The 27,516-nt window shown below is 35.9% G+C and overlaps 4 protein-coding genes across 4 annotated transcripts in view; 2 read left to right on the plus strand and 2 right to left on the minus strand.

Annotated features, from left to right (window-relative positions):
* The window catches only part of LOC134816019 (cytosolic non-specific dipeptidase-like), a 104,686-nt gene extending 77,510 nt beyond the window's left edge, over window positions 1-27,176 (minus strand). Inside the window, exon 1 of the mRNA XM_063824679.1 lies at window positions 27,163-27,176. The gene's annotated coding sequence lies outside the window, so the exon portion shown is untranslated. The remainder of the gene's footprint in view (window positions 1-27,162) is intronic.
* LOC134816022 (E3 ubiquitin-protein ligase CHIP-like) lies at window positions 1,973-8,829 on the plus strand. Its single transcript, XM_063824685.1, has 8 exons — window positions 1,973-2,082; window positions 2,605-2,803; window positions 3,005-3,069; window positions 4,385-4,485; window positions 5,575-5,650; window positions 6,400-6,456; window positions 8,122-8,213; window positions 8,417-8,829. The coding sequence occupies exons 1-8, from the start codon at window positions 1,981-1,983 to the stop codon at window positions 8,565-8,567; spliced, it is 843 nt and encodes a 280-aa protein (XP_063680755.1). The 5' UTR covers window positions 1,973-1,980; the 3' UTR covers window positions 8,568-8,829.
* Window positions 3,562-27,516, plus strand: part of LOC134816018 (calcium-binding and coiled-coil domain-containing protein 1-A-like) — a 58,501-nt gene continuing 34,546 nt past the window's right edge. Inside the window, exon 1 of the mRNA XM_063824676.1 lies at window positions 3,562-3,585. The gene's annotated coding sequence lies outside the window, so the exon portion shown is untranslated. The remainder of the gene's footprint in view (window positions 3,586-27,516) is intronic.
* LOC134816021 (nucleoredoxin-like) lies at window positions 8,816-18,364 on the minus strand. Its single transcript, XM_063824684.1, has 9 exons — window positions 18,103-18,364; window positions 17,864-17,989; window positions 17,541-17,631; window positions 17,255-17,342; window positions 15,815-15,934; window positions 14,312-14,400; window positions 13,109-13,218; window positions 11,613-11,810; window positions 8,816-9,285 (listed from the first exon to the last, which is right to left on the minus strand). The coding sequence occupies exons 1-9, from the start codon at window positions 18,325-18,327 to the stop codon at window positions 9,088-9,090; spliced, it is 1,245 nt and encodes a 414-aa protein (XP_063680754.1). The 5' UTR covers window positions 18,328-18,364; the 3' UTR covers window positions 8,816-9,087.

Here is a 27,516-nt window from a genome sequence, read left to right on the forward strand (position 1 = left end):
ATGGTTAACCACCTTCCATGTGTTGTCGGTTAATCATGTGAGCGGGATATAAATACCTCATTTCGTTTCAATATTGTTTATTACACTACTGTAAAGTGCTGTAAAGTGCTGTATAATAAAGTTCCATTTCTAATACTTCAATGTTATATTGTCGAGATACCTTTACTTTGCAGAATACCTTTCGTAAATGCAATTTCACCGATTTAGTATTGCATTACTTATATATGAATATTTGGATTTGTAATTTATTGATTGTGGGTATAAATAAACTTTCGGTTCATAATCAACAATGTAATGTCTACTGTGTGGTACCCTTACAAGATTAATTACAGATCTTTTGACAGGAACACCTGACTTGAGCCCCCTCATCCATCACTCATTCCGTGTTGCCTGTTGGATGTGGAGGTACCCTACCACAAACTGGAATATTGTATAGGTACCCTTCAGTACACATATAGAGTACTGTAAATGATATAGATTAGTTACTGCTATCTTCTTAACGTGATTTTAAGTAAATGTCAGGACTGCCTGACTTAAAGCCCCTCATCCAGTGGCGTAACGTTGCCTGTTGGCGCCCGACCCCCCCCCCCCCGCCCAAAAGGCGCTCCCCTGTTGGCGCCCCCTCCCTTTATGGTGCCCCTCCCTAAAATTGAACAAATTAGGTGATTTTAGAGGATACGCTGGTAAAATCTCTAAAAAAGTGTGTATCTAGAGCAAAACGCGCAGTTTTGCTAGTACTTTAGTTAAGTTTACGAAATTGTCCCACATTCAAACAACGATTTGGCGCCCCCCTAAGACGGCGCCCCCCTGCACAGCAGGGTCAGCGGGGCCCTTCTTTACGCCACTGCCCTCGACTCATCCATCACTCATTCCATGTTTCCTGTTGGATGTAGAGGAACCCTACCACAAACTGGAATATTTTAAAGGTACCCTTCAGTACCTTTACAAATTGGCCAAGGTATAAGAACTTGGAAGTTTCACAATCGCATAATAAATAAATATTGTCCTCTCTTGACACCACTTTAGGGCTAGACGGGTTCCTGCTAGTTATCTTAATAGAAGTTCTCAGTTTTACGGCCACGGTCCACTCTACACAATTATGGGTTTTCTATAATTAATATATGGACATAATTCATGAGTCGTTTTGCTGTCATGTTGTGATTGTTTAATTATGTTAATTGTCTAACTCTGGGCATAAAATTATAAGTTCCTTTTTCTTAGAAACTCACATCTGAAAATGATAATTTTGGGATTGAAAAATTGTCGCGTTTGGACATCATTCCCAATCTGAAGGGGGAGACGTAGGGTATGAAAAAGGGACAAAGTAAAATGTACCACTGAGAAGGCTTGGAAAATATAACATCCTATGGAAAACAAGCAATATATAGTATGACAGGGATGGAAGGGCGTTAAACAAAGCAACACTATTCTTTGGTTGATTGAATCATTATCAGTCACTCTGGTAAACTATACAAAGTATTAAGTAACCCTCGTAAGTTAAGATATACGACATTATTATTAACTTTAATGAGGAAGCTAAACTCAGATATCAACACATGTGACCGACAATGAACTATCACGCGCTGTCCTTAATCTTCTTAATCTGGATGCATTAAATGTCCAAAAGGATTTCTCAATGGATTATGCAGTACTTTTGAATTTTATAACAACGAAACTAAACTTATTGCCGATTTTGTGACACTATAACATGTAGATTGTTAATTTTTTGGCTACACCTATAACGCTCCAGGCTCTTAGTTCCCACTGCTCAGTGAGAACATTATCAACTGAAGAATGTTTTAAAAATGCCGTGTAATAAATGTTAGAATTTATTGATTATATTTATTAGTTTTCATGTCTTGATCTCAAACAGCTTTCAAGCTTTGGTTGCAATGATCAGTATCCTTATAATAATATTTATTTAAAGATTATTTAATGCATGGTTGATATTTAATTACTATTTTTGATATATTTAGCAACATGAATATTGGACACGAGGTACTGGAGCTGAAACAGCAGGGAAACAAATTCTTTTCTCAACGTAGTTATGAAGAAGCTATATCTTGCTACACCAAAGCTCTTGTAAGTTTTATTCAAGTTTAATTGTAAGTTGTACACTTTCATTGTACGCTTTCATTGCTATAAAGTATTCTTAATATCCTGAATATGCAAGAAATATTAATAGTTCCGTTTTAGACCAGATTCATGCATGGCATGGCACTGTCATTTGCTAGAAAAGAAAATTCCGCAGAAAAAATCATGTTTATATCACAATAATTCACGATTACTGATTATCAAGTTGTCGTTATGTCCACTAGGCTTGCATTCAATTTCCTCTAGACCAGTGCAAATCATTGTGCAAGCTTGAAACTATTCAATAATAATAATAAGTATTGAACAATGTTCGCATCGAATTGCTTTCCTCAGAAAACCAAATGTCCCATTCTATCATAAGCCATGACTGATATAGTGATTAGTGAAAACAGGAAGATCAGTGCCAAGTATTACTTACTCAATGCTTTTTACTGTTGCCATGTTTGCATATTACATATTTCATACAATATTAGAACTTATGCTCTTTGTATTAAGTACTAATAATTTCAGCTAAAGAACGACAAAGTGACCACAATCTATACTAATCGTGCACTTTGCTACCTTAAACTGGAGCTTTGGGATCGTGTACTAAGGGACTGCAAGCTGGCACTTGAGATTGACAAGATGATGACAAAAGCTCATTTCTTTATGGGCCAAGCTTTAACAGAACTTGGGAAATTCGACGAAGCTATCTCTTCGTATCATACAGGTTACTTTTTAATGAACGACCGAAATTTCACAATTTCATATTTTCCAAATTCTGTCCCATTTTCATATGTGAAAATTTCTGAATACAAATTTGACAGATTTGACGGACTTTTTGCCCAGTGACCAATTAGTCAGTTAACTGAGGATACTCCCCTTACGAGAGGCTTCTAATCATTAACTACTAACTAGTTTTGAATTTCAGCGATAGAAAGTGCCAAATCGAGAAAAGAACACTTTGGAGACGATCTTCACCAAGCCCTTAGGAGGGTAAGCGAGGGGGGGGGGGGGGGGGGGTGGGAGTAGAAAAGATTTTATATTTTCGGGGGTGTCCAACCCAAAAAACACATTTTACCTAAAATTTCCATTTTTTCCCTGTTTTTTGTAACTTTTTATCCGATTATTAAGGAAACACAATACTTACTACCCCGCTTGTAATTTGTATGCGACAAAGATATTGAATAAAATATAACTTGAAATAATCTAAACAATACGGTGCCCAATGCCCATGTCGCTCCACGAGGAGTGGCTCTCCTCGAAAAAGCTTCCTCCCTAGTCCCTCATCTGAGCAGAAAGTTTAAACAAACACTTGCTTTACAATATACTCCAAGGAATACATACTCAATTTATGAATAAGATAGTACAAAATATTAGATCCAAAACGTACTTTAATTGACATTTAAAAAATACATAATGAATATTGCACATGACACACATCATCTTACTATATATAAAGCGAGACGATATTTTTAATACTTTCAACACTACTATATAACAAATAATTTGAGATAACGATGTTTAATAAATGATGCAAAGAATTTCGAAGATCTAATCAACATCGACTTTTAATGTGTAGGAGTACAGCAACGAAATATATATATATATCCGTACCATTTACTGACACCACGGCATCAACTTTAACACGACGTTCCGCAAAACCGTAAAAGATATAAAACTGAAACTTTTTTGACTGGGTCAAATGCCTTAATGGCCTTCAAATCAGCATGAAAAAATAAAAAATAGGCCAAGGAATAAGAATTTTAGTGCCCAAAATTTGGACCCCCAAGTGGTGTCAAAAACGCGAATTAAATAGGTAATAATTATTTTAGTCTCTCGAGTCTTGACACCATTTTAGGATTAGACGGGTTCCTGCTAGTTATTGATAATGGGGATGATGGAGGATAACATATAACTTGGTCTTAATAATACATAATAAATGAATGTAGGTGTAAAAAATATCAATTCTAACATCTCTTTTTTAACCCAATTTTACCTCAAAATCCCATTTTGGGGTTGGGTTTTTGGGTTGGACACCCCCATATTTATCTTGGGGCATGAATAAGAGATTTTATGTCTTTCTTGGTGCAATTTAACTTTGACTTAACAAATTAAGTGAATTGTTGCCAATTAAATCTATCTTGTAATGTTACACAGTATTTAATCTATCTTGTAATGTTACACAGTATTTAATCTATGTCGTAATGTTAGACAGTATTTAATCTATCTTGTAATGTTACACAGTATTTAATCTATGTCGTAATGTTAGACAGTATTTCCATTTGCTATTAAAAAATCAACCTCGCAGACGAAGAAAAAGAAGCTTCTCAAGGAAGAGGAAAAACGAATGTCAGAAGAAATTGAATTACAGACGCTATTAACTAAACTTCTGATAGACGACCTTGAAAAGTATTTAAACTATTCGCCAATAACCAAATAATATAAGTAAAAGTGGTGGGTTATTTCAACACTTGACGACCTTACTAAGTCAATAAGTTGTCAAATAAGACCGAATAGTACAGGGTGGGCCAAAAGTCAGTACCCATACGTTGGCCTTTATAGCTCAGTCACTGAGTGCCCAATTTAAATACTTCCTTCTGGTATGACTTAGTACTACCACTGGTTCGAGGAATTTGTCAACTCGAAAAATATTCGCGTTCATTTTTTTCAAATGGAGGTTCATTTTCACATTTATTTGATAGTTTGGATAGTCGGATCAAGCTAAATGTTATTGAATTGTGTTTGGCCATTCGAATTACGTTTGTCCTGAAAGAATTAGAACTGTAGCTTCTCAGATGACCGAGATATGAAGCATAACGAGCTTATTCATTTCGTGTGATCAGTTGATTGGTTTACCTAATCACGTGATAAGGTGACCCCGTTAACTACCCCGCTAAACATTATGGGAATTGTTAAGGGTGCCCAATTAAGGTGTCGTGTCACGGTGTCACATAATCACCCAGTCAATTTTGTTAATGAGATACAGAAAATGCTTGATAACTTCGTCATTTCTAATCCGTTTTGCCTCATGTTTTCAGATCATATGCAACATTTGATAATCTACCGTCTCTAAAAAAATTAGGTGTTATGCATGTTCAGAGAAAACAATATAGGTGTTTTAATATTGAATGGACGTGGTCTAAAATATTCGAATTTTCAAATTTTGACGACGGAATCCTCGAACCAGTAAGTACAGTATGCCATCTGCAAAGCAACAGCTCTCAAATATAAAACACGGCGGAGCTATTAAGGCCGACGTATGGGTACTGACTTTTGGCCCACCCTGTACATGTTTGAACATGTAAATTGTCGAGATGCATCTGCTAAGCTCTTACATATAAAACGCCCAAAGATTTCATGTCAAATAATAGATAATATATCTCTTACATCTTCGGCAAGTAAACGTGTTATTTACGAACTGCACAATAAATCAGAAATAGTGTGAACAATAGTTATTGTTTGTTTTGATTCAAGAAGTTAATTATTCGTTCAATTTAGAAAGAAGAATCAAGAACCATCAGATGACGAAGTAGTTGAAATAGACAAGCACCATGAGGACTTGGAAGCAAAATATGTGAGTTACTCGTCAAATACTTGATTCCTTTGGAGTTTATTTATATGAACTATTGAAAGTAAAATTGATGGGTTTAAGTATGTGATTTATCTGGGCACAAATTGTACGAAATTATGTGGAATAATTTCTTATCATTCTTTGATTTGATCCATGTCGGTCGCGGTGACTACGATATGTGTTATCATTTGACTTCAGCTGTTATTTGGTTTGCAGATATTTCCTGATAACTTCGTTTACCATTTGACATGTCTTTGTGTGAACAAGTCATCTCCCAACAGTATAACTTATCGATCACTTTTCGCGCACGGACCTAACTTCTGCGCTATTTGGATCCGAACGGGGGCGACATTTCTATAATATACGTACAATTTTGAGAAGAAACATCTACTGGTTTACATCCACATTTTAACTTACAGGAACGCGCATAGGACATTTTCTAGAGATTGACGGCATTGTTTGTTTACGTGTAGAATTTATTAAATTAGAGATATTGATCCCTCGATTGAATTAAAGGCCACAACTTTTGCATCATATTACCACACTCAGTCTAAAAAAGCACTGTAATTTTCTGATTACTTTTATAGTTTAATCAGAAGGTGCAGTGGGGTTTTAAATTATCTGTCAAATGTGAAATGTGTCTACGTGAACACAGCGAAATTCTTTTCATACACTCTATATCTCTACATCATCTAGTTGAATTTAGCGTTATCCTGGGATCACTTAAAATGTAACCTTATCCTATATTGCAGACGAAGTACATTGATACACTGAACTACTTGTTCTCGGAGCTCGACGACCGGAGAAGGGTAAGATGTTATTTAATCATTTAGATTATTGTTTACTCCGTAGAAACACTTACTTAGGGAAACACTAATATTAAATTGCTTGTTTATAATTAGGTTGACAGGGCTGCAATAAAAAGCTTCAATTCTAAATTCTAAAATATCTATCAACTTTTCAGATTTAATGTAGATGAATATTTCAATATTGTTGCCTACTATTATATATAGCTTCATATAGCTCATGTTGGCAACAGAGTCCGGTGCAGTGAACCAGAAGTATACAATATGTTATATGACAGACTCTATTTTACCCAGTTTGAGGTCATCGAGCACGTGATCAATCGTGTATGAAATAAGATAGAAGTCTTTAAGATCGTCCTAACCCAAATCCAAATATATGTATGTTCCTTCACAGCTAATATATAAATGTAATAGTTGTGGTCGTTTTGTACCTATCCGGAAGTCAGTAATATCTTCCGTAACCATGCCACCAATAAATTAAGTCTAAAGTGATTATAATGATGGCTGCAAACTGCGGTGCTGGTCGTTACACCTTTAAAGCCATGTGATGATTGAGCACACAATCAGAAATTGTCCCAACAACGAAATGTCCAGGGTGGGCCAAAAGTCAGTACCCCTACGTTGGCCTTTATAGCTCAGTCATTGAGTGCCCAATTGAAATAATTCTTTCTGGTATGACTTAGTACCACCACTGGTTCGAGGAATTTGTCAACTTGAAAAATATTCGTGTTCATTTTTTTCAATTGAAGGTTCATTTTCGCATTTATTTGTTAGTTAGTCGGATCGAGCCAAATTTTATTGAATTGTGTTTAGCCATTCAAATTACGTTTATTCTGAAAACATTAGAGTTGTAGCTTCTCAGATGACCGAGATACGAAGCATAACGAGTTTATTCATTACGTGTGATCAGGCGATTGGCTTGGGTGACCCCGTTAACTACCCCGTTAAACATTATGGAAATCGTTAAGGCTGTCCAATTAAGGTGTCGTGTCACGGTGTCACATAATCACCCAATCAATTTTGCTAACGAGATACACAAAATGCTTGATAACTTCGTCATTTCTAGTCCGTTTCACATCATTTTTCAGACATGATGCAACATTTAATAATCTACCGTCTCTGAAAAAAATTAGGCGTCCAGCATGTTCAGAGAGAACAATATAAGTGTTTTAATATTGAAGTGGGCGTGGTATAAAATATTCGAATTTTCAAATATTGGCGACGTAATCCTCGAACAAGTAGGTACAGTATGCCATCTGCAAAGCAACAACTCTCAAATATAAAACACGGCGGAGGTATAAGACCCAACGTATGGGTACTGACTTTTGGCCCACCCTGTATTTATATCTTTATCTTGATACTTAAAAGTCGAACTACTCTGGGCCCCTCCTTCTTCATCCACCTGCTATAATGTCATCAATGTACCTGTTTTATAATTAATCCTAGACTACTACTATTACTGTAGAATGTGGATTCAGATTAGTTTCCAGATGTTAGATTTTTCCCTTAAGAAATGTCTTAGAAACTGTTTTCTTAAATACGAAGGGGCCGATGAATAAAATTAGTGTAAAGAAACATGTGCCACACTATTATAAATATCCCCATGATATCTGGATGAGCGTTAGAGTGCTAGTATTTTAATATCTAAATAACAAAATGTTTTATCAGAGACGGGAAGTGCCAGATTATCTGTGTGGAAAAATAAGTTTTGAGATTATGAAGGAGCCAGTCATAACACCGTCCGGTGTAACTTATGAAAGGTACAACTTTTACTTGTTTTTCGCCGGTTTAGAGACGTAGATATTTGTAATTATTGAAGAGTAAATTACCTTTGAAGGTAAAACTTTTGCTTAGATCAATGTGTTGATATTGCTGACACAATTGTATGATAACCATTTCTGATTGTGTTGGGTTATTGATATCTTGTTATAATAATGAGCCTACACTGAACATGTTTTTACAGGAGTGATTTAGAGGAACACCTACAAAGGGTCGGACATTTCGACCCCCTAACTAGAGTCCCCCTGAAGAGAGAAAAACTAACCCCCAATCTTGCTATGAGGGAGGTAATAGAACACTTCTTAGAGAACAATCCATGGGCAGAATATTACTGAACAAAGCTACCGCGACCCAAACCGAACCATCGCTAACCAGTCAGTTAACTTGAAATACAAGTAATGGGAGAATTGCAAGAAGAAAAGTAAAGACTGGAAACGTCAGGGATTCTTGCATCAGACATTGTTTTTAGTGTGGATAGTCTTTGTGAAAAAATGTTTAACTGAGAATAGAAAGCCTCTTGTTTCTTCTTAGACTGACTTTGCTAGTTAAACTTGATTATACTTGTGTTTCATTAACGAATTCATTTTTATTTAAACAGATGAAATTATTAATTCTATATACAGTGTACACGGAAATTACAATAATAATAGCGCTAACCTGCAACTAATAAGTAAATCATAGCAAATATGTTTTTGCTCAAAAACGTCAAAATCAAAGCATTCCTTTTCAATCGTTCAGTGAAAGCAAAATAAACATGGAAATAAGAAAAGAATCGTCCATAACTCGCACACATAAATATTAATGGATAAAACAATTGTGGTCCTCTAAATGACTCTTTAAATACATATAAGCAACCTAGTTAAGTTGCTTCATGGTTAGTTTCCCAGCCTTGTAGTCCTCCAGCACTGTATCGATCATATCTGGGGTGGGGTTGTCGGTCTCCACGACGCTGTATTTTCCTCCCTCGGGGATATCCAAAACTACCAGAACCGGCCGGTCGGCTTGAGCAGCTCCCTCCATCGCATCAATCACGCTGGATGTTACTTTACCGCTCTGAGAGATAGGATATTAATTGACAAAGTAATTCCACTTAATGATTTAAGTGGGTAGTAGAGTGTGATTTAATTTACGTCATTTAATGAAGCCCATGATGACATGTGGTCGTAAGATCACAGGCCGGCTACATATTAACTTTTTAAAGATGAATACGCGCACGCTCTACGCGCTTCTAATATACAAAGTCGATGTCAAATTTGTTATAAGTATCAAACGATGCGCCATCCAGTAAAGAGGTACGGAACTTTGGAAGGTCGCAAGGTGTATAATTATGAGCATGGCTTAAACATACTATACCACATACATAGAATGTGGTACATACTACCTTTTAAAAGTTCATTATCTTCGGCTTTTATCAAACAAGTGATCATATTCTACTACAAATGACAGAGCTTGTTAGAATCAATTATGATTAAAACAATTTAGCAATCTAAGCTCTCATATGACTAGGTTTTTTCTATTATGTCGAGGGGGAAAAGGTGCAGGAGACCATCTACTCCACGATGGCATCTGATATAATTCAATACAAAGCTCTATCAATTATCATATAATGCACTGTTAATTAAATGTGTATAAATGGCGGGGATAATATGTGCCTAATTTGATTTAAACTGTCAAATATAGCTCGAGGCAGTTAATGAGATGTTTTGCTTAAAAACTGTAACAATTAAACCTATCATCCGCGGAATGGCGGGAATTGTGTCAAGAATGTGGTAAATGTCCCTTTACGGAAGCTATGTGAAGGTGGGTAAATTGAGCAATGAGCATGCAGCATCTGATCTGTGTACATGTTTTGCGATAATCGACAACTGCTGCAATACTGTACATATTTACTCAGCACCGTGGTGTGATGCTCTAACTAATCACTCTAATTATTACACACTTTTAATTAAATATCAATTTGTGCTAATTACAGAGTTACACTCCATTGCCGATATGACGCGTGATTGGCACCTGAGAAAATGATACAAAATGGGGGCAAATGATTGGGTTTTCAGTCGGAAAATTGATTAAAAAAACTCTCATTAGTATTACTTACATATTAACAGTCGATTTTCTTTGTTGCACCGCGGGTAGCTTTAAAGAATACACCTCCTTATTCTATAAGCTTAGATGCACACTACAATATAGTATATTTATAGGTTAATAATAGTTATTGCAGTGTAGAATACGATAATATAAATACCAGGCTCGAGGTGTACCCTCTAAGCAGGTCCCTTCCCTGTGACTAATGCTTGTAGTCAATTATCAACTGCTTGCTACTGCATTGTTATACACGACAACTCCTTCAACAGTTGACCAATTATGATAATGAGTAGGCCCTCTATATATTATTATATATATTATTATAAGTGTATAAGTAGAATATTAGCTATATTACCCTTACCAAGCCTCTTGATGTGATATAAGTCACACAGCATATCATATTCAAATATCATTAGTCATTAATTAAAGGGGTATTTAGAAGGTTCGAGAATATTGGGGGTTCTGATTAGATTTTGAAGGGTCAAATGGAAACATCTGGATTAAATCAGAGGTATAGAATCATTAGGAAACCACTGGAAACTATTCGCAACTATTACTGTGTAACGTTGTCATATTATAGCAATAACTTGAAGGCCTTTTAATAGTTCGGAAGGAGAACTTCATCTCCGTACTAAATAACCAACATGCAATTTGGAGTGGCTTATAGCCACAATACAATCACAACAGTGATTACTATCGCCATGAATACCCAGTTACTCAGTTTACTGCACGGCCTGCTGCATATGTATTGTTCCTAAGTTAGGATTATAAGCATTTAAAAATATAACAAGGATATACAATGTAAAATGTATGAGTGTACTATATATTTGTACCCCGAATTGTGTGTAACTTGTATTCATAAATTATGTGCACAAAAATGTGTCAGACGATCTCGATTGTATACTATACCCAGGAAAAATGTACAATGAGTGTACATTATATTACGTAGGCTAAGTTTACAATGAGTGTACATTATATTAGGTAGGCTAAGTAGGAGGTAGTGTTGAACAAACTAATCGGTATTTCCTTGTTCGTTACACAACATACCAAGGTAAATGTTGTAATGGGCTATTATCTACCGAGTATGCCGCTAAGTCTCACCATAACAGCGTCTCAGCTATTCTCCGGGTAAATTCGTGGTGGCCAAATGGAAAATGCAGCAAGACCACAACGTGACATGTTATTGGTCGATGCTGTAAAAACCTTAAAGCAAGAGCAGAACGCTTCCGAGGAATACAATTTAGTCGGGGGACAACTGACATTACTACTACTACAACACTATAAACCTAAATACTTACCGCACTGTTTGAAAAGAAGAACATAAACTCTGGGTCCTCCTTGCTTATCTTAGCTTTGTTTATATATTCCTGTCCAGAAGCGGACAGTTTATCCATCATGGCCTTAGCAGCTCCTTCGTCCATACATTCTCCCTTTACAAAGAGAACAGACACGTAGTCGTTGATGTTGGACGGGTCCTCATCCAGGTTTATTAAGGGCTGTAAGGTAATATTTTATTAAAAATCAGGGTTTGGAAAAGTGAACAACTTTCATTGAACGATTGTCGATTGAGGAAAATTTATACTTTACATAATATGTTATTATTTAATATAAATAATATTTAAGCGAAACCCCTTTGTAGACGATTAACGTAATGAATTTAATGCTTGAATAAAATTTATAAACTATCTTTGATACAGTTTTATTTATATCAATACAAATGAGACTCAATAACACGACTTATCAGATTAATACTTGACAAGTCAAAAATATAGACAATATGTCATCACAGTCAAGCAGATAATGATGCTATCTACGTGTGCGTGACTCCAGGTCGCAATCCGTCTTACACCGGTTTAATGTCATTAAACTCGGGGAGGCTCTGGTAGATTATTATACCATGTCCGTCCGTCCGGGCATCCGACAACCAGCAAATTATTGTGCTAACTCTTCAAAACTTTAATTATATAACGGTTACTACCAAACTGGGTTCCTACTAATTACGCTTCAATTAAACCCAATTATCGAACCGCGACTAAAACTTTAAATTGGGAAGCGAGAATGTAAGAATTTTAGGCGAGAATGTAGTAATTATGAGATGTGTTAATTATTGAGAAATAGCACAACAATTAGTCCGGAAGCGTATCTAATTCACGACATGTACCGGCATGTTTGTGTAAACGTGTACATTACAGCTTTGCAGCACGTCATGTTTTATTGCTTTGTCATACAGGCTGCAAATGCTGGAGCCTCATGTATTGACTGTAGAATAACGAGAGCCAGTAGGTAACTCCCAGGATCGTGAGTATTTTACTTAAAATACTCTGACGCCAAAATGATTCACGATCCTGGGAGCTCTCAATATTCTCTTTATATAATATAATATTATATAAGTTATGTAGTGCTATCAATCGTGACTATTAATCTGAAACTTGATTACCTACTAAATCAACCTTCAGTTGACTTAATTACCTACATATGACTTAATACTTAGGATTGTATGACTTGATTTCAAATTTAGACATTGTTTTAAAGAATTTATCGTTATCAGTGAGGTAATGCATTGTTATCAGTTAGGTAATGCATGTTTAGTACGCATGTTTGCAAAAATATGGCTGGACACGAATAAAAGCTTGCTTAATAAAGGACAGTGTAGATTATATTCTAACCACAACAAGTTAATACAGTCAGTACAGCGCCGTGAAGCACACATCAGATGTTGAGAGACTTGATGTTCACTGTATTACGTAAAAATTAACTTCTTAAGATTTAACAACTGAATTGTAATTCTCCTAACCTTAGCCCCCCAGGGGAACTCGGCAGCTTCCAGATCATTGGAGACCCTGTTCCTGGCGTTGGGGTTCACAATCTCTAGATCTGGTCCTAGCACAACAAGACACGGGATACCTGAAAATGTACAGTAGTTTGTAGTAAGTTATCTTAAAATGAGGGGAAAAACCGTTGCAAAAATAAATGAATAAGAAAAATTTGTAGAGTTATCACAGAAGTGAGAATTATCGCCAAACATAACCTTATTCGGATGTGCGTTGTCCAAACATGACCTTATTTGGATGTGTGTTGTCCAAACATGACCTTATTTGGATGTGTGTTGTCCAAACATGACCTTATTTGGATGTGTGTTGTCCAAACATGACCTTATTTTAAAAAAATCAATAAACTTTCAAATTGATACACAAATGCATCATTTTATTTCAAAGAAAATTTGCCGAATGATCTCACATGCCCTGACAATTGACCTAGTGTAAACAAAATTAGGGACATCGAAACACCAGTTGACCAGTAAACTGGTCATAGCAATAACATCGGGCCCTATATGCACCTATAAGTGAAGTGATGCTGCAACCAAGGCATGCTAGGTTTATTCCATTGGACCAAATATAATATATATTCGGATGTGTCTTGTCCAAACATGACCTTGTTTGGATGTGTCTTGTCCAAACATGACCTTATTTGGATGTGTCTTGTCCAAACATGACCTTATTTGGATGTGTGTTGTCCAAACATGACCTTATTTGGAAATGTTTGTTTATCTCATTTTCCAATCGAAAGTGTTCTCTTTTGGAATTTCTAACATTCCATCACGTCATGGGGTTTATATCATCAATGATCTCATACAAATATCTGTTGTTTATGTAATATGATATCCACTATCCAGGTACCAACTGCTAGCAGGCACGCCTGATTTTGTATTTAGGATATATAACATAAGTATAAGTTCCAAGTGAACTAGGGGTTGGAAATACCGGCTGTTTTGTAGAAAAGATTACTTATAGGACGGAAAAGTATCATCTAAGCTGTCTAGACTCTGTGTAAGATTACTTTAGCTATTTCTTGAACTACTTCTTGACTCTTAGATGAGGGAAAATTTCTTTGAAATGCTCAAAATTAAATGATAAGCATTATTAAGTAACAATGTATAACAAGCAAAATGTTTCAATTTGTTAATTTCTAAATTACAAAATAATTAACACCCCCATACCTGTCACTCCGAATTTCTGTGATAATTTTAATTTCCGTTCCCTGTCGACGTACGGGAGCGCTAGCCATGGCATCTCCTTGTAATACTCACTGAAGATAAGACTCAATTAACATCATCAAGTTTATAGGAAGAATTGTAAGACAAAATTAAATCCTGAATTTTGGGTAATTTAATTGAAAACCAGCACACAAAATGCTTCAATGATTTTGTCGAATATTACAATTTACTAAAATCGACGCTAAAAGTAACAAAAACAAAGTCCGCCTCTTGGCAGGTGGCCGGCAAATATACCTTCTAAGCGATGCTATGACCAGTACAGCATGTATAATAGTTCAGTACATTGTACAGCAGAAACTTATCAGGTTAATCAACACATTTCTAATTCCCTTTTACATTTGGGCGGTGTTCAGGAGGAATGTGGCGTGAGTACATTCCTTTTATAGTAGGAATGAGATAGTAGAATGAATTTTGTTTTGTACTAGTACAATAGATAGCAAAAGGCACACTATTACTTTATAAACTATAAATACTTTATAGTAATTTTGCATTTGAGACTTAGGTTCGCTCGTTGAATTCGATTGCCAAGAAACATGATACGATAATTTCTAGAAAGTAAAAAAGAATTTATCTTTTGAATGGTATCATGAGAAAGGACACATCTGTTACACCTCCATATTGAAAAGCTTGTATCCTTTAATTCATATCAGGTTGCTATGGAAACAAAAAGCTCCAATATTTGCAGATCAATGACAAATGGGTCTCTATGGAGACTACATTGTATCAACATGTTAAATTACTGGATCATACTATCACGCTGGTCACTGCACTGGACTCTGGTTACTGGCCACCACTAGCCACCACTGCTCACCAACAAGGCGGATGAGAGACTCCATTTTACTCGCTGCACGTGTGACGGGTACCACTCAGACCGGACACAGAGATCACCACTGGTCTCGTAAAATGTATTTACATTTCAATCCAAAATTGAAAATGATCTACAGTTTCAGTGGTCACTGTACATGATTATTTATAGATATAAACAATAAAGCTGAAGACTTTATATCTCAGTAATGCAGCGTGACAGTTATCTTAGTTCTCAAATGCCCAAGTACCCACAGTGTATACACTATACAGCAGCTCATTGGGACGGCATATTAGTTATACACGGAGCTAGTGTAGACAAGTGATAGACAGTGTAGTGTAACCTGTACAGTACAGATGCAGTTTCGTTAAATAAGGGTCCTATTGTATTAAGATTATACACTTTAACGTACATACAGCTTGAGGAATGAGGGATGAATATTAAATATTTCCAGCTGAATAAGAGGGCACCATTAAGCTACTGTTCCATTTCTTTTACAAATTATGTGGCTCCGCAACTGTTCACAATGGCAAATTATGCGGGAGTTTTCAGTAAATTATACGATGATTCTCGACCATGTGCTCTTTAATTTTAACTGAAATTAAAACAAGAACTTAAGTTATAAAACGTATTCTACTTACTCAAACTCTTCTTCATTCTTGTCGCTGGAAGCAAAGATTATCTCCAACTTTACACCCTTATCCTTGAGCGTAGTGTAAACTTTAGCCAGGTTAGGAGTGAATGTCTTACACGGTGGACACCTGAAATTGAGAATGTTAGCAAGTGAGAACTGAGGGGTACTAGAAGCCTCCATTTAATTAATTTCCAAGAATACGTGGTTTTTGTGTTCTTTAATATTGTACAAAATTAGCACTATTGTACAAGATCATTGGAGCTCTGGATCCAAGAATATTGGATGAGTTATACATTATATATACTATAGATACAATGTATACAATGTACAATGTATCTATACAATGTACAATGTATATTATATACAATGTAAAATGTATAGATCAATACAATAGTACTCAGTTGCCAACTATTTGGTATACCTATTTGGTATACCCATGCTGTGTACAATCTGCGCATGATCAGGAATGTCATTGTGTATGTACCACCCGACTAAAGAACAGAGGATTTGTTGTGAATGTCTAGACACTGTAAGAAGAGAGCTCGATTCTTTTATTTTCACAGAGAAAGTTGGTGAGTGAAGTTATTACCGTATGGCAAGGACATTAATATGTCTCCATGCAGCGACTGGCTCATGACCTTTACATAATTGTTAGCAAATTAGTCTAAAAATGGGGAAATTTGTTGCGATTCCTTAAGGTCGATAAATTTGATTTACAATAAATTTGGTTACAAAAGTTTTGGTTACCATAATTTAAGTCGCATGCTGAATGCAAATTAAATGATTTGTTGCAATAAAGAAATAAACTAGATGCAGAAACTGCCTGATGGGAAAAGGAAGTAAGATAATGTGAAAGCATAAAATGAGTAGATTACACGTGTAATATTTAAAGTAGTTCAGCAGTAGGAACGGTGATGACATTATATGATGTTCAATTCAATTCATTTGTGTCGGGCAGCTATTGTCACGCAATTATTGGTTCTCAAATAAACATATTTCTGTAGTATCATTGAAAAGGTTGTCCAGTATTAATATTATGATAGGGCTAGTGTATCCATGATAATAACTCAATAATACATCCACCGAACTTAGTGTACAGGGAAGCTACGTTTCCGGCATTAAATGCGTTGTTTAAGTAACCAACATGACAGTGCTGACTGTATAAACATACCAACTCATAGTACAGTAAAAATGTAGAAAATATCTGAGTAGTATTGAGATATTATTATATAGATGTTGTTTTTTCTATTTTAGTTTTTGGCGAACTCCAAGAATGCTGCTCGACATATCATTATCAGGTAACTGTTGTAAGAGATGTTGAAAGCATCTGCTAGTAGAAATAACTAACTTTCAAATTATAATATGCGGTTAATAAACAATCACACAATCATTAAAATTGTAAGAGAAATAAGAAATGTTGTTACACACGAAGAGAGGAACTTCTTACCAATGAGCGGAGAAGTAGACCGCAATGTGGTGACCCTCCAGTTCGGACAATGTCACAGTTTTACCATCCTTGCTCATAAACTCAGTTCCTAAGTAAAATAATTAAGTTATTTAACAAAGATGGAATGATATTTGTGACAGTTGTAAAATCAACCGAAAAACGGCACAGTATTCTACCTTTAATCAGAAACATATTCCCACGAAACGAAATGTCACAATTCCATCGCAATCCGGCATCATGTTAGAATAACTAATACTATATTTAGTAAGTTTCCAAAGAATCAAACCTAAAACGTCCTTCACTTCTGGGGGCACCCAAGGAAAGTTAGCTCCTTCTGGATCTCCATCAATCTGAGTTCGCCCATCTTTTGTGATAATCTGAACGATCGTTATTATTAAAATTGTTCTTTTATTGTGTCATTTGACTAATAGTCTGCGCATCTGATATATTATTGAGAGTAATTGTAAAAGTCATTTCACTTTATATTATTAAACTGTTTAGTACAAAGCCACAAATTTTGACACATTATTATTAGGAGGGGAGAAATGTTCTTTGAAGAACAGCACAGTAACTCACACCTTTAAAATTGTTTTAGAATTTAAAACTCACAGCGCCGGAAGGGTCCAGAATGACAAGAGTAGGAATACCGCTGACCTTGAACTTCTTACTTAATGACGCCTTTCGATCTCTCTCAGAATAGGGCAGTGCTTTCCACGGCATCGAGTTAAAATACTCCTAAAAATAGCAAGGTCAGAGGATGGTCATCACAATGAGAGTGTAATAATTTTAAAATCATAGTTCATTTTCCCAACTCATTGTAATTTTGATATTTAAAAATATGTACTTACAGTAAACCCAGAATCATCATTGTCACTGGATACAAACACGATCTCAAAGTTCTTTCCTTGCTCGGTAAGAAGCTTGTAGGTTTTAGCAAGTTCAGGGGTGAAGGATCTGCAAGGTGGGCACCAATGTGCACTGAAGTACAAACCAACAACTTTGTCTTTTAGAGCAGTCACAGTATCTACCTCACCTTCTTGGGAGGTTAGCTTCGGTCCAAATAGATTTTCCATCCTAACATTTGTTATAATCGGTAAAGGGAAGGTGAAAAACCGGTTAATAAATCTAAATTTGAGAAAGGCAAAACATTTAGCTTCACTGAAAACGGTGAGCAGAAAAGCCCAAAACCATTATACGCTTGTAAATTAGAAATGCTTGGCGAGAAGTAGCTCAAATATTCCAAACACTGTGCAGCAATGTGACAACACACAGATATACCATGCAGTATGAGAGCAATAAAACAGAAAAGTAAGAGATCAAATTATCAAATCTTAACTTTAGTCATACATGATAAAAATCTAAAAAAGGAAAACCAAACAAGAACTTAGAACACAAGCATGAAGTATAAAACATTCAAGAACAATCTATCATAATCAAGTTCATATAATCACTTTCAATAATATATTACATAGTTAGTTACATAGTAACAAAAACAGAAGTGTTGTTTTATTGGTAAACGCACTCTATTTCGACACGTAGTGTAGTTCAACAAACCCTAAAGTTCAAATATGGGAACTATGTCGAAGTAGATTATGCAACCTGGACTCTAGTTCGACACGTACTGAACTTCGACAAGACAACCTCGACTGTCGAACTAAGCTACCTGAGCTCTAATAACTAGTTGGACACGAATTTGAACAAAACCAATCAATTCAAAGCATCGATGGTTGGTATTTTAATAGCATTGATTAAACCGAGCCCCAAGGATAGTTTTCTGCCGTTTCTTCTGGAATTTCCTTAATCAGAGTAACCCCATCTTTTGTGATAATCTGAATAATTGCTATTAGTAACATTGTGTAAACCCATGTAAAAGTCATTTCACTTTATATTCTTAAACTTTTTAGAACAAACCCACAAAGGAGGGGGAGACTTAAATGTTCTTCAAATTGTGAAGAATCCCTTTGAAGAACTGCATAGTAACTCATAACTATAAAGTTGTTTTAAAATTTAGGATAATGAAACTCACAGCGCCGGAGGGGTCCAGAATAATAAGAGTAGGAATACCGCTGATCTCGAATTTCGTAATTAGTGACTCTTTAAGTTCGCTCTCATCAAAGGGCACTGCTTTCCACGGCATCGAGTTGAAGTCACCCTAAAAATAGCAAGGTCAGAGGATGGTCATCACAATGAGAGTGTAATAATTTTAAAATTATAGTTCATTTTCCCAACTCACTGTAATTTTGATATTTAAAAATATGTACTTACATTAAAACAAGAATCATCTCTGTCATGGGATACAAACACGATCTCAAAGTTCTTTCCTTGCTCGATAAGAATCTTGTAGGTTTCAGCAAGTTTAGGGGTGAAGGGTCTGCAATGTGGGTGCAAATATGCACTGAAGTACAAACCAACAACTTTGTCTTCTTCACAGTATCTACCTCACCTTCATGGGAGGTTAGCTTCGGTCCAAATAGATTTTCCATCCTAACATTTGTTATAATCGGTAAAGGGAAGGTGAAAAACCGGTTAATAAATCTAAATTTGAGAAAGGCAAAACATCTAGCTTCACTGAAAACCGTGCAGAAAAGCCCAAAACCATTATACGCTTGTAAATTAGAAATGCTTGGCGAGAAGTAGCTCAAATATTCCAAACACTGTGCAGCAATGTGACAACACACAGATATATCATGTGGTATGAGAGCAATAAAACAGAATAGTAAGATATCAAATTATCAAATTTTAACTTTAGCCATACAACATGATAAAAAGCTGAAAAACAAAAACCAAACAAGAACTAGCACACAAGCATGAAGTATACAACATTCAAGAACAATCTATCAGTATCATAATCAAATTCATAATCACTATCGATTGTAATACATTACATAGTTAGTTACATAGTTACAAAACCAGAAGGGTTGTTTTATTGGTAAACGCACTCTAGTTCGACACGTAGTGTAGTTAAAAAACCCTAAAGATCAACTATGGGAACTATGTCGAAGTAGATTACGCAACCTGGACTCTAGTTCGACACGTAGTGAACTTCGACAATACAACTTCGACTGTCGAACTACGCTACCTGAGCTCTAATAACTAGTTGGACACGAATTTGAACAAAATTAATCAATACAAAGCATCGATGGTTGGTATTTTAATAGCATTGATTAAACCATGAAACTGTCCGTTTGTCAGCCTAATCAGAGCTAAAGCTAATGCTCTTATTAAAATCCAGCACTGTATAGATTCGGGAACAAAAGCCTTCTAGTGTGCATTGGTAGGGTTTGTGTTTGACAAATCAAATTAAATCTGTTCTGAAAATAAGACCTTATATGAAAATAAAAACCAAAACTGTACAATTAAATGTACACTGTTAATCTGTTAGGTAAATAAAAATTAAAAAGTGTTTTTATCCCGCTTTTTATCGACAATAAATACAAAAATAGAGATCGCCGATGTCAAAGTTGCTGGTCTATCGAGATAAAACAAAAACAAAATAACATCAAGATAAAACAAAAACAAAATACTCAAAATCTAAAAGAAAAGTATTCCATTTAAAGAGCTACTAGTATTGGTTCTAGTCATGTAGACTTGACATATCTCGTCTGCGGCTGAATACCATTATAGCATTATTACTGATTTGTAGATTTCATATTAAACGTCAGCTTACGCTCATCAAAAACAAAATATCATATACAGTAAAACTTATTAATGCATGACATTATCATCCATCATATCATTTACTATACGTACAATGTACTATATGTATAATATATCGTTCACTCTAACACGCTGTTCTCACAACAAATTTAATAAAACAAAAGCTAATAACAAAATAACATTTATCCGTACTCTAGTCCATGCAAAGAGGCTAATATCTTAGAAACTTTAGCTCTATTCTTACCCACAACCACATACCAATGTTCACCAACCTTTGTAGCGTTGAGGCTGTCCACATTCTTTGTTACTGGCCCTTTGCTCCCCGAAAGATATGGCTTTGAAAAAGTGATGTTGTTGCAGCTCAAGTTTAAAATGTTCAATGTTTTAGGAACTACAATTCTTGCACCACGAGCTATTTTGAAACCTCCAGAATCTATATCTTTGATAGTGATGTTAAGTTGTTTGAACAGATCTACAGAGAAATGAGATGGCGGGGTCCCATCATCGCAGTCCTTCACTCTCTTAATTACTGGCATATCGCTGGGAATGATCTTCGCAAACACCCATTTCCAAGGTTCAGGAATATACAGAAGAAGTTTTTCCAGTTCCTGTTTGTGAATTTTCATCTTAATTGAGGTAACATCCGTCAACTCAAAATTCATTGGAAATGTACTTTGATCAGGATTCGGAGAGATCATTTCACTTTCATTAGGTTGAGCTATCGAAGCATTTTTTGGCCTCACAAAACTTGAATCAAAACTTGAATCTAATATTTTCGTACATTGCAGTAGTCCGGCCCAAGTTGACTCTTTAACTGCTTTTCTCCAATTGCCAATCTGTTTCACAAATTCAAATGAGTGGGAGGTGTATTTTACGTGCTGTTCAAGTAGTAAGAGAAGGTCCGAACCTGTGCACTGAGCGTCTGTAAGCTCTATTACCGCATCAGGTGCATCAGCTATCATCCAACCATACTGTTCCAGTTTCTTAGCAGCATCAAAAGACATCCAATTTCCGAAAGGAGACAGATAGATACTAGCGTCAGGTACAAAGTAGCTATCAGCCTGAAGTTCAGCTTGTTTTTCTGCGAGGATGGACTCATATGAAGGAGGCTCTGGTAGTGCATCAAAAGATGATAAGTCACTGTAACTTGGGGGAGGAGGAGGCTCTTCCGTGACCTTAGCTTCAATTTGTTTACCCATTTCTTCAGCTATCTTGTCTTCAAATATCCTGTCTTTAGGATCAGCTACTCTGACATGTCTCAGCATTCTCCTAAATACAAACTCAACATGACTCCAGGAAACTACCAACGCGTCAACTGATTTCAGTTTGGCAGTTATCTTAAGAACCAACTTTTTGAATTCATCACGAGCTTTTTCCTGCTCACTCTTTATCAAACCCCAGCCTGACATGGAAGCTAATGATATAATGATAAACACAGCTACCAATACTCCGGCCATAGCACAGATTGCAACAATCCCAGTGATCTCGAATTGTTCAACTGCAATAATGATGAGGGCAAATGATCCCACAATTGTGAGTAATCCAACCTTCAATATAATGAGCCTGAAATAGTTCGCAACGTTTGTTTGAGTCATTACATTCCAAAAACAGGTAACGAAAATCAGGGTAACCACCAAAACTAACGCAGTAAGAACAGAGTAAATGCTGTCTTTGAACAGGGTCATTACAGTAACAATACTGACTTTGAAAATGTTCTCGATTGCAGTGTAAGCTGGAGAAAACTGCAGATCTATTTTCTGGTTCAAGTTGTCACTGAAGGTTAGGCAAAGCAAGGTGGAGGTCAGTAAGTACCACATCATTCCAAATAGAGATAAAATTGCGTAAGGAGCGTGGTTATTGGTCCAGCATTTCATGCTAGAGTCGTCTATTAACGAAGCACTAACAGAGTTATCTAGTTCCTTTGTTATTGAGTAATCACATGCCAAAAATGACAATCCTATCTCCGGGATGACCATGAACAGGGTACTGCCAAAAAAGCTCAAGAAAGCTCTCCAGGTGAAATGACTTTTTGAGAACGTCCCCTTGTTAGCATACTTCAAAATACCTTCCAATATAATAGGTATAGATGCGATGAAAAACCAAATCACAAAAACTGCACAAGCTAAGGAAAACTTTATCACTGGTTTATAGACATCAAGCAAAATGTACTTTGAGATTGTTGTTAGGTAATCTCTGTGCTGGAAATGTGTCATCTTAACTGTGAACACTAAAGCAGTTAATTGGAGAAATTCGATCACCAGTTTAAAGTACACATGAATATTGAACCAATTTATCCTCACATAATCGATGCTTTTGAGTTGAAAGTTTGTCTTCTCAACACTTTTCACATAAATCAGTACAAAGACGATCAGGATCAGAACTAGAAGCAACATATAACCGGCAACAACTCCAGACATGGCGATAGAAATACCAATCTTTGAAGGTAGAGCGATTGGTATGATGAACGGAAGGGACAGCACTGTAGCATAACACAACCCAGAAAATATGTATGCCACAGTAATGTTTTGAAACATGGCAGAGTAAATCTTTACCATCACTGATAGCGGCATCAAGATTAGAAAAAGGATTGATGAGAATGTGTATGCTATGCTTTTCCAGCTGAAAAGAATCGCCAATACTCTGAAAAGATCATGAAGCATTTCATTTGGGATAGAATCAACTGCTTTTCTAGCTGCTTTAATACTCCGCTTTTGTAACAGACTGACAACCAAGGCAGAGATAAGGTCAGGCACTTTGTAAACAGACAGACAAATCAGTAGAATCTTTGCTAGCATGAAGATATCCAACAAGTAGTTCATTAAGGTTTTCAAGGCAACCTTTCTCCGACGATGAGGTGCTCTGCAGATTGACAAGAACATCGAAGGAGCTCTGTACAGAAGCAGTGTATTTATGAAGCACACAAGAAAGGTGACAAAATTACCAGAAGTTACAGCAGAAATAATAGCTTTTTGAGTTTCTTTCCGGGACTTCTCTCTAAAACCGACCTTCTTTTCCCACAATGGAGTTTGCTCAAACTTGAAAGATTTTAATGCTTCTACAGCATCATATCTTCTTTTTTCAAACAAGCTATCTTCTTTTTCGATTAGATCTAAATTCCTCCTGTAAGCAATTAGTGAAGGATTTGCTAGAAACATCTTCTCTACCTTGAACCGTCTCCCCAAAAGGTGTGCTACTTTGTTTTCAAAGAATATGACTTGACTAACATGGTACATTAACCTGTCATCAAGTTCTTCTTCGTAAAGTGTATTCTTAACCTTTTCAAGTTTTTTGGTGTATTTGCAAATGACATTTGCGATTAAAACTTCAGCGAGGTTTTGCTCAGATGTGTCATCAACTTGTAGTCCAGCATTGCTATTAATCTCCCTCCCTTGCCTGGGAGTTTTTTATGACCATAGAGAGCAGTGATTTTGATTCATCGACCATTTTCTCTCTTTGTCCAATTAACCATTTCACGTGAAGCAACACATCAGCTGAAAGTCTGTACTTCTTATGCTTCTCATCTTCCAGAACGTTGACCCAAATTGCAACAGGTCTGACAAAGCACATGAATATGAATATGAAAAAGAACACTATGTCTGCAATTAGCTTAGCTGTTTCGATGTAGACTGTCACAGCAAATTCAAGATAAAAGTTTCCTCCAAGCAGAACAGAAATGATGGCAGGTATCTTTATGACAAATGGAATATGAATGAAGCACAACACTAATGCTGGAATATCGAAGATAAGAAACAAAAAATGTTTAAGAACATTTTTTCTAATCTTCATACCATTAACTGTAAAAATGGATAGCTTCTCTGTGATCTGTACATTTTCTTTGTCATCATCTTTACGTTTGGGAGAAAGTGAGCTTTTGATTGAAGAGAGTAATGGGTAGGCTCTCCAAAGAGTACCAATGATAATCAAACCTGTCAAACTACAGAGCAGATCAGCAAACAATAGGACGAAGTTGGTGACACAAACTGTCCAGATTTTTAGAGACTTTTTAAACCCATATTGCTTAGAAATTGTACCCGCATCTGCTTTCAATGTTTCTTTTCGTACTTTCCTCAAATCGTACACCAAAAATGGCAGCCTCCACAAACTTACTGTAATGACTATTGTGAGAAAGATGGATGCAATATCACAGGCAATTACTGCATATGCTGCAATGAGTAGCTTTCTTTCATGCATTTGACGCCCTTTTGAGCTTTTGTATTCTTTTCCATCCTGACCAACAAGTAATCTTGATTTGAACCCAGATAAGTATTGAACCAATCTCCATGGTATAATTGGAAAAAAGACTACAAGTAGAATGAAAGCAAATATGCATGGCAAGTCCATGAAGAAGTACAACAAGTTTTGCCAAAACTTCCATCTGATGTATGAATATGTCTTGTTCAAACTTAGGTCTCTGGTTGTAAACGTCTTTGTGCAATTAGACAAGAAGAATACGATTCTCCATGAAAATATAGTGGTGATCATGGCCGGTACAGATGAAAGATCTAAAACTAAGCTCCATGTTTGTTTGATGATCACACCTTTCATTTTAAGATCAATTTCATTGGCACGTTCCACATCCTCATTCGGTTCATGCAATTCCTCCTGTAGCTCTAGCTGTGTGCTTTCAGGAGTTTGTGACTCTAACTCCAGAGGTGTCTCTTCAGAAATGTTCTCTTCTAACTCCTCTGACTCTAGGTGTGTTACTTCAGGAGCTTCCTGAACGTTGGTAACTTCAGGTTGCTCCTCCAAGTCCAGCTCTACCTTTTCGGGAGTTTGGTTATTATTTGAAACTTCTCTTTTGGCAAAGTATATTTTCTTGATCTTTTTTAGAATTATTGGTGCACGCCAGGAAAGCATCAGTATTATAACAAAAGGAAGAGCTAAGATGTCACACACCAGGTGTAAAAACTGACACACAATCAGAAACTTGACAGTTCTTTCTTTTTTATCGCATTTTGAGAATAGGTTGAAACATCTGATACATCTCCAAGACACTGTAAGGCAGATAGTAAATGGGATTGAAAGAATGTCAAAAAGGAGAAGGACGAAATGCTTCAAAATTCTGCCCCTAACCTCCCATCCTTCCCAGCGATACTTTTCAAATTCATTGTGCTTCACTATCCCAGCATAAACTAAGTAAATTCTCCAAGGGCAGAGAATGTAAAAAGGTAATGAGATTAAGAGTGGAAGATCCAAAATGAAAATCAAAAGCTGCCATAATCCAACATACTTCCACCTCCATCTGACTTTACCTCCTCCATTTAAAAGGCCATCGATAACACCAGGGATTCTTATAATAGTGCAACAAGCCACTAAAATGAGTGCTAAGCCTAAAAGATCCAATAGTCTTTCTCCTAGAAATTCAAGGAACTTTCCAAGAGTGATGCACGTTTTCTTGACCACATAACTGACACATGCTATAACCGGATCATCCATTCCTTTTGATTCATTGAACAGCTCCGGGTAACCACATTATTTGGACTTCGATGATCCAAGAAATCAGTTCAACATCCTAGATTACTGAAAAATAGGAGTTAGGTTAGTTATTTCAATATAAGAATTCATTTTGTATGACTACAACCTGAATCATCAATTGTAAAGAGGAATCATTTATCTATATCAGAGATAAGGCCCACCATGCCACCCACAGCAATAATTGTATTATTAAACATGGATATAGAGGGGTATATATAAATAGTAAGTAATGTGTCTCCATGGTGTCTATAGATATTTTAGAAAGGCAAGCTCTCGACCCACTTCTAAGAGAACTTAAGAGGGAAGAAGCCTTATATCTCATTTCATTAGGTTATCTTAAATTATTATAGATAATCACTTGTTTCCTGTAAGCATGTGAAATGTGATATCTGGACACCTGAAGATTCAGAACTTACCTTTCGATCCAGTTCATTCTTATTTTGGTAAGTATTGGTTTTTATCTATAGACACATTTTATGTTTGATGTTATTCTATACATATTCTCTCATTAGGATATTCCATGATTGATATTTACTTGTTTGTAATTGATAATTAATATCTATTTATTTCAGCTTCATTAACATCATTTGAACTGCGTTTCATTCCGTGCACACTTTGAAACCATTTATTTATTTATCTACGATATTATGTTTTTTATTTTGTTGTGTATTCTGTGTAAAATTATCTCTATCCCGGTTGTTGCGACAAGTGAAAATGCTCTTATTAGGGAAAGGAGTTTACTCGACGTTTCAATGTAACTACATCGTATTCATGATCTCAAATTATTTGTTATATAATAGTGTTGAAAGTATTAAAATTATTTCCCTAATAAGAGCATTTTCACTTGTCGCAACAACCGAGATAAAGATAAAGACATTACAACAATGCGACTCATAAATAATACTCCAATCCGGATTTTAAATTATTTGGTTGTATAACTTTTATATAACTGATTGGGATCTGACACATGTAATTTGTTAATGATTTTTCTAATTTCTAATTTCTAGTTTCTAATTTCTAATTTAAGAGTCGATATCAACAAGCAAGAAGGGGTTGCCATCATGTTTAGTCTTTTCTTACGCTCTCATCACAAATAACAAACACATTTATCATATCATGTCATTGATACC

The sequence above is a fragment of the Bolinopsis microptera genome, chromosome 5 (assembly GCF_026151205.1).
Source record: "Bolinopsis microptera isolate Bmic1 chromosome 5, MBARI_Bmic_1.0, whole genome shotgun sequence".
In the NCBI taxonomy this organism is placed as follows: domain Eukaryota; kingdom Metazoa; phylum Ctenophora; class Tentaculata; order Lobata; family Bolinopsidae; genus Bolinopsis; species Bolinopsis microptera.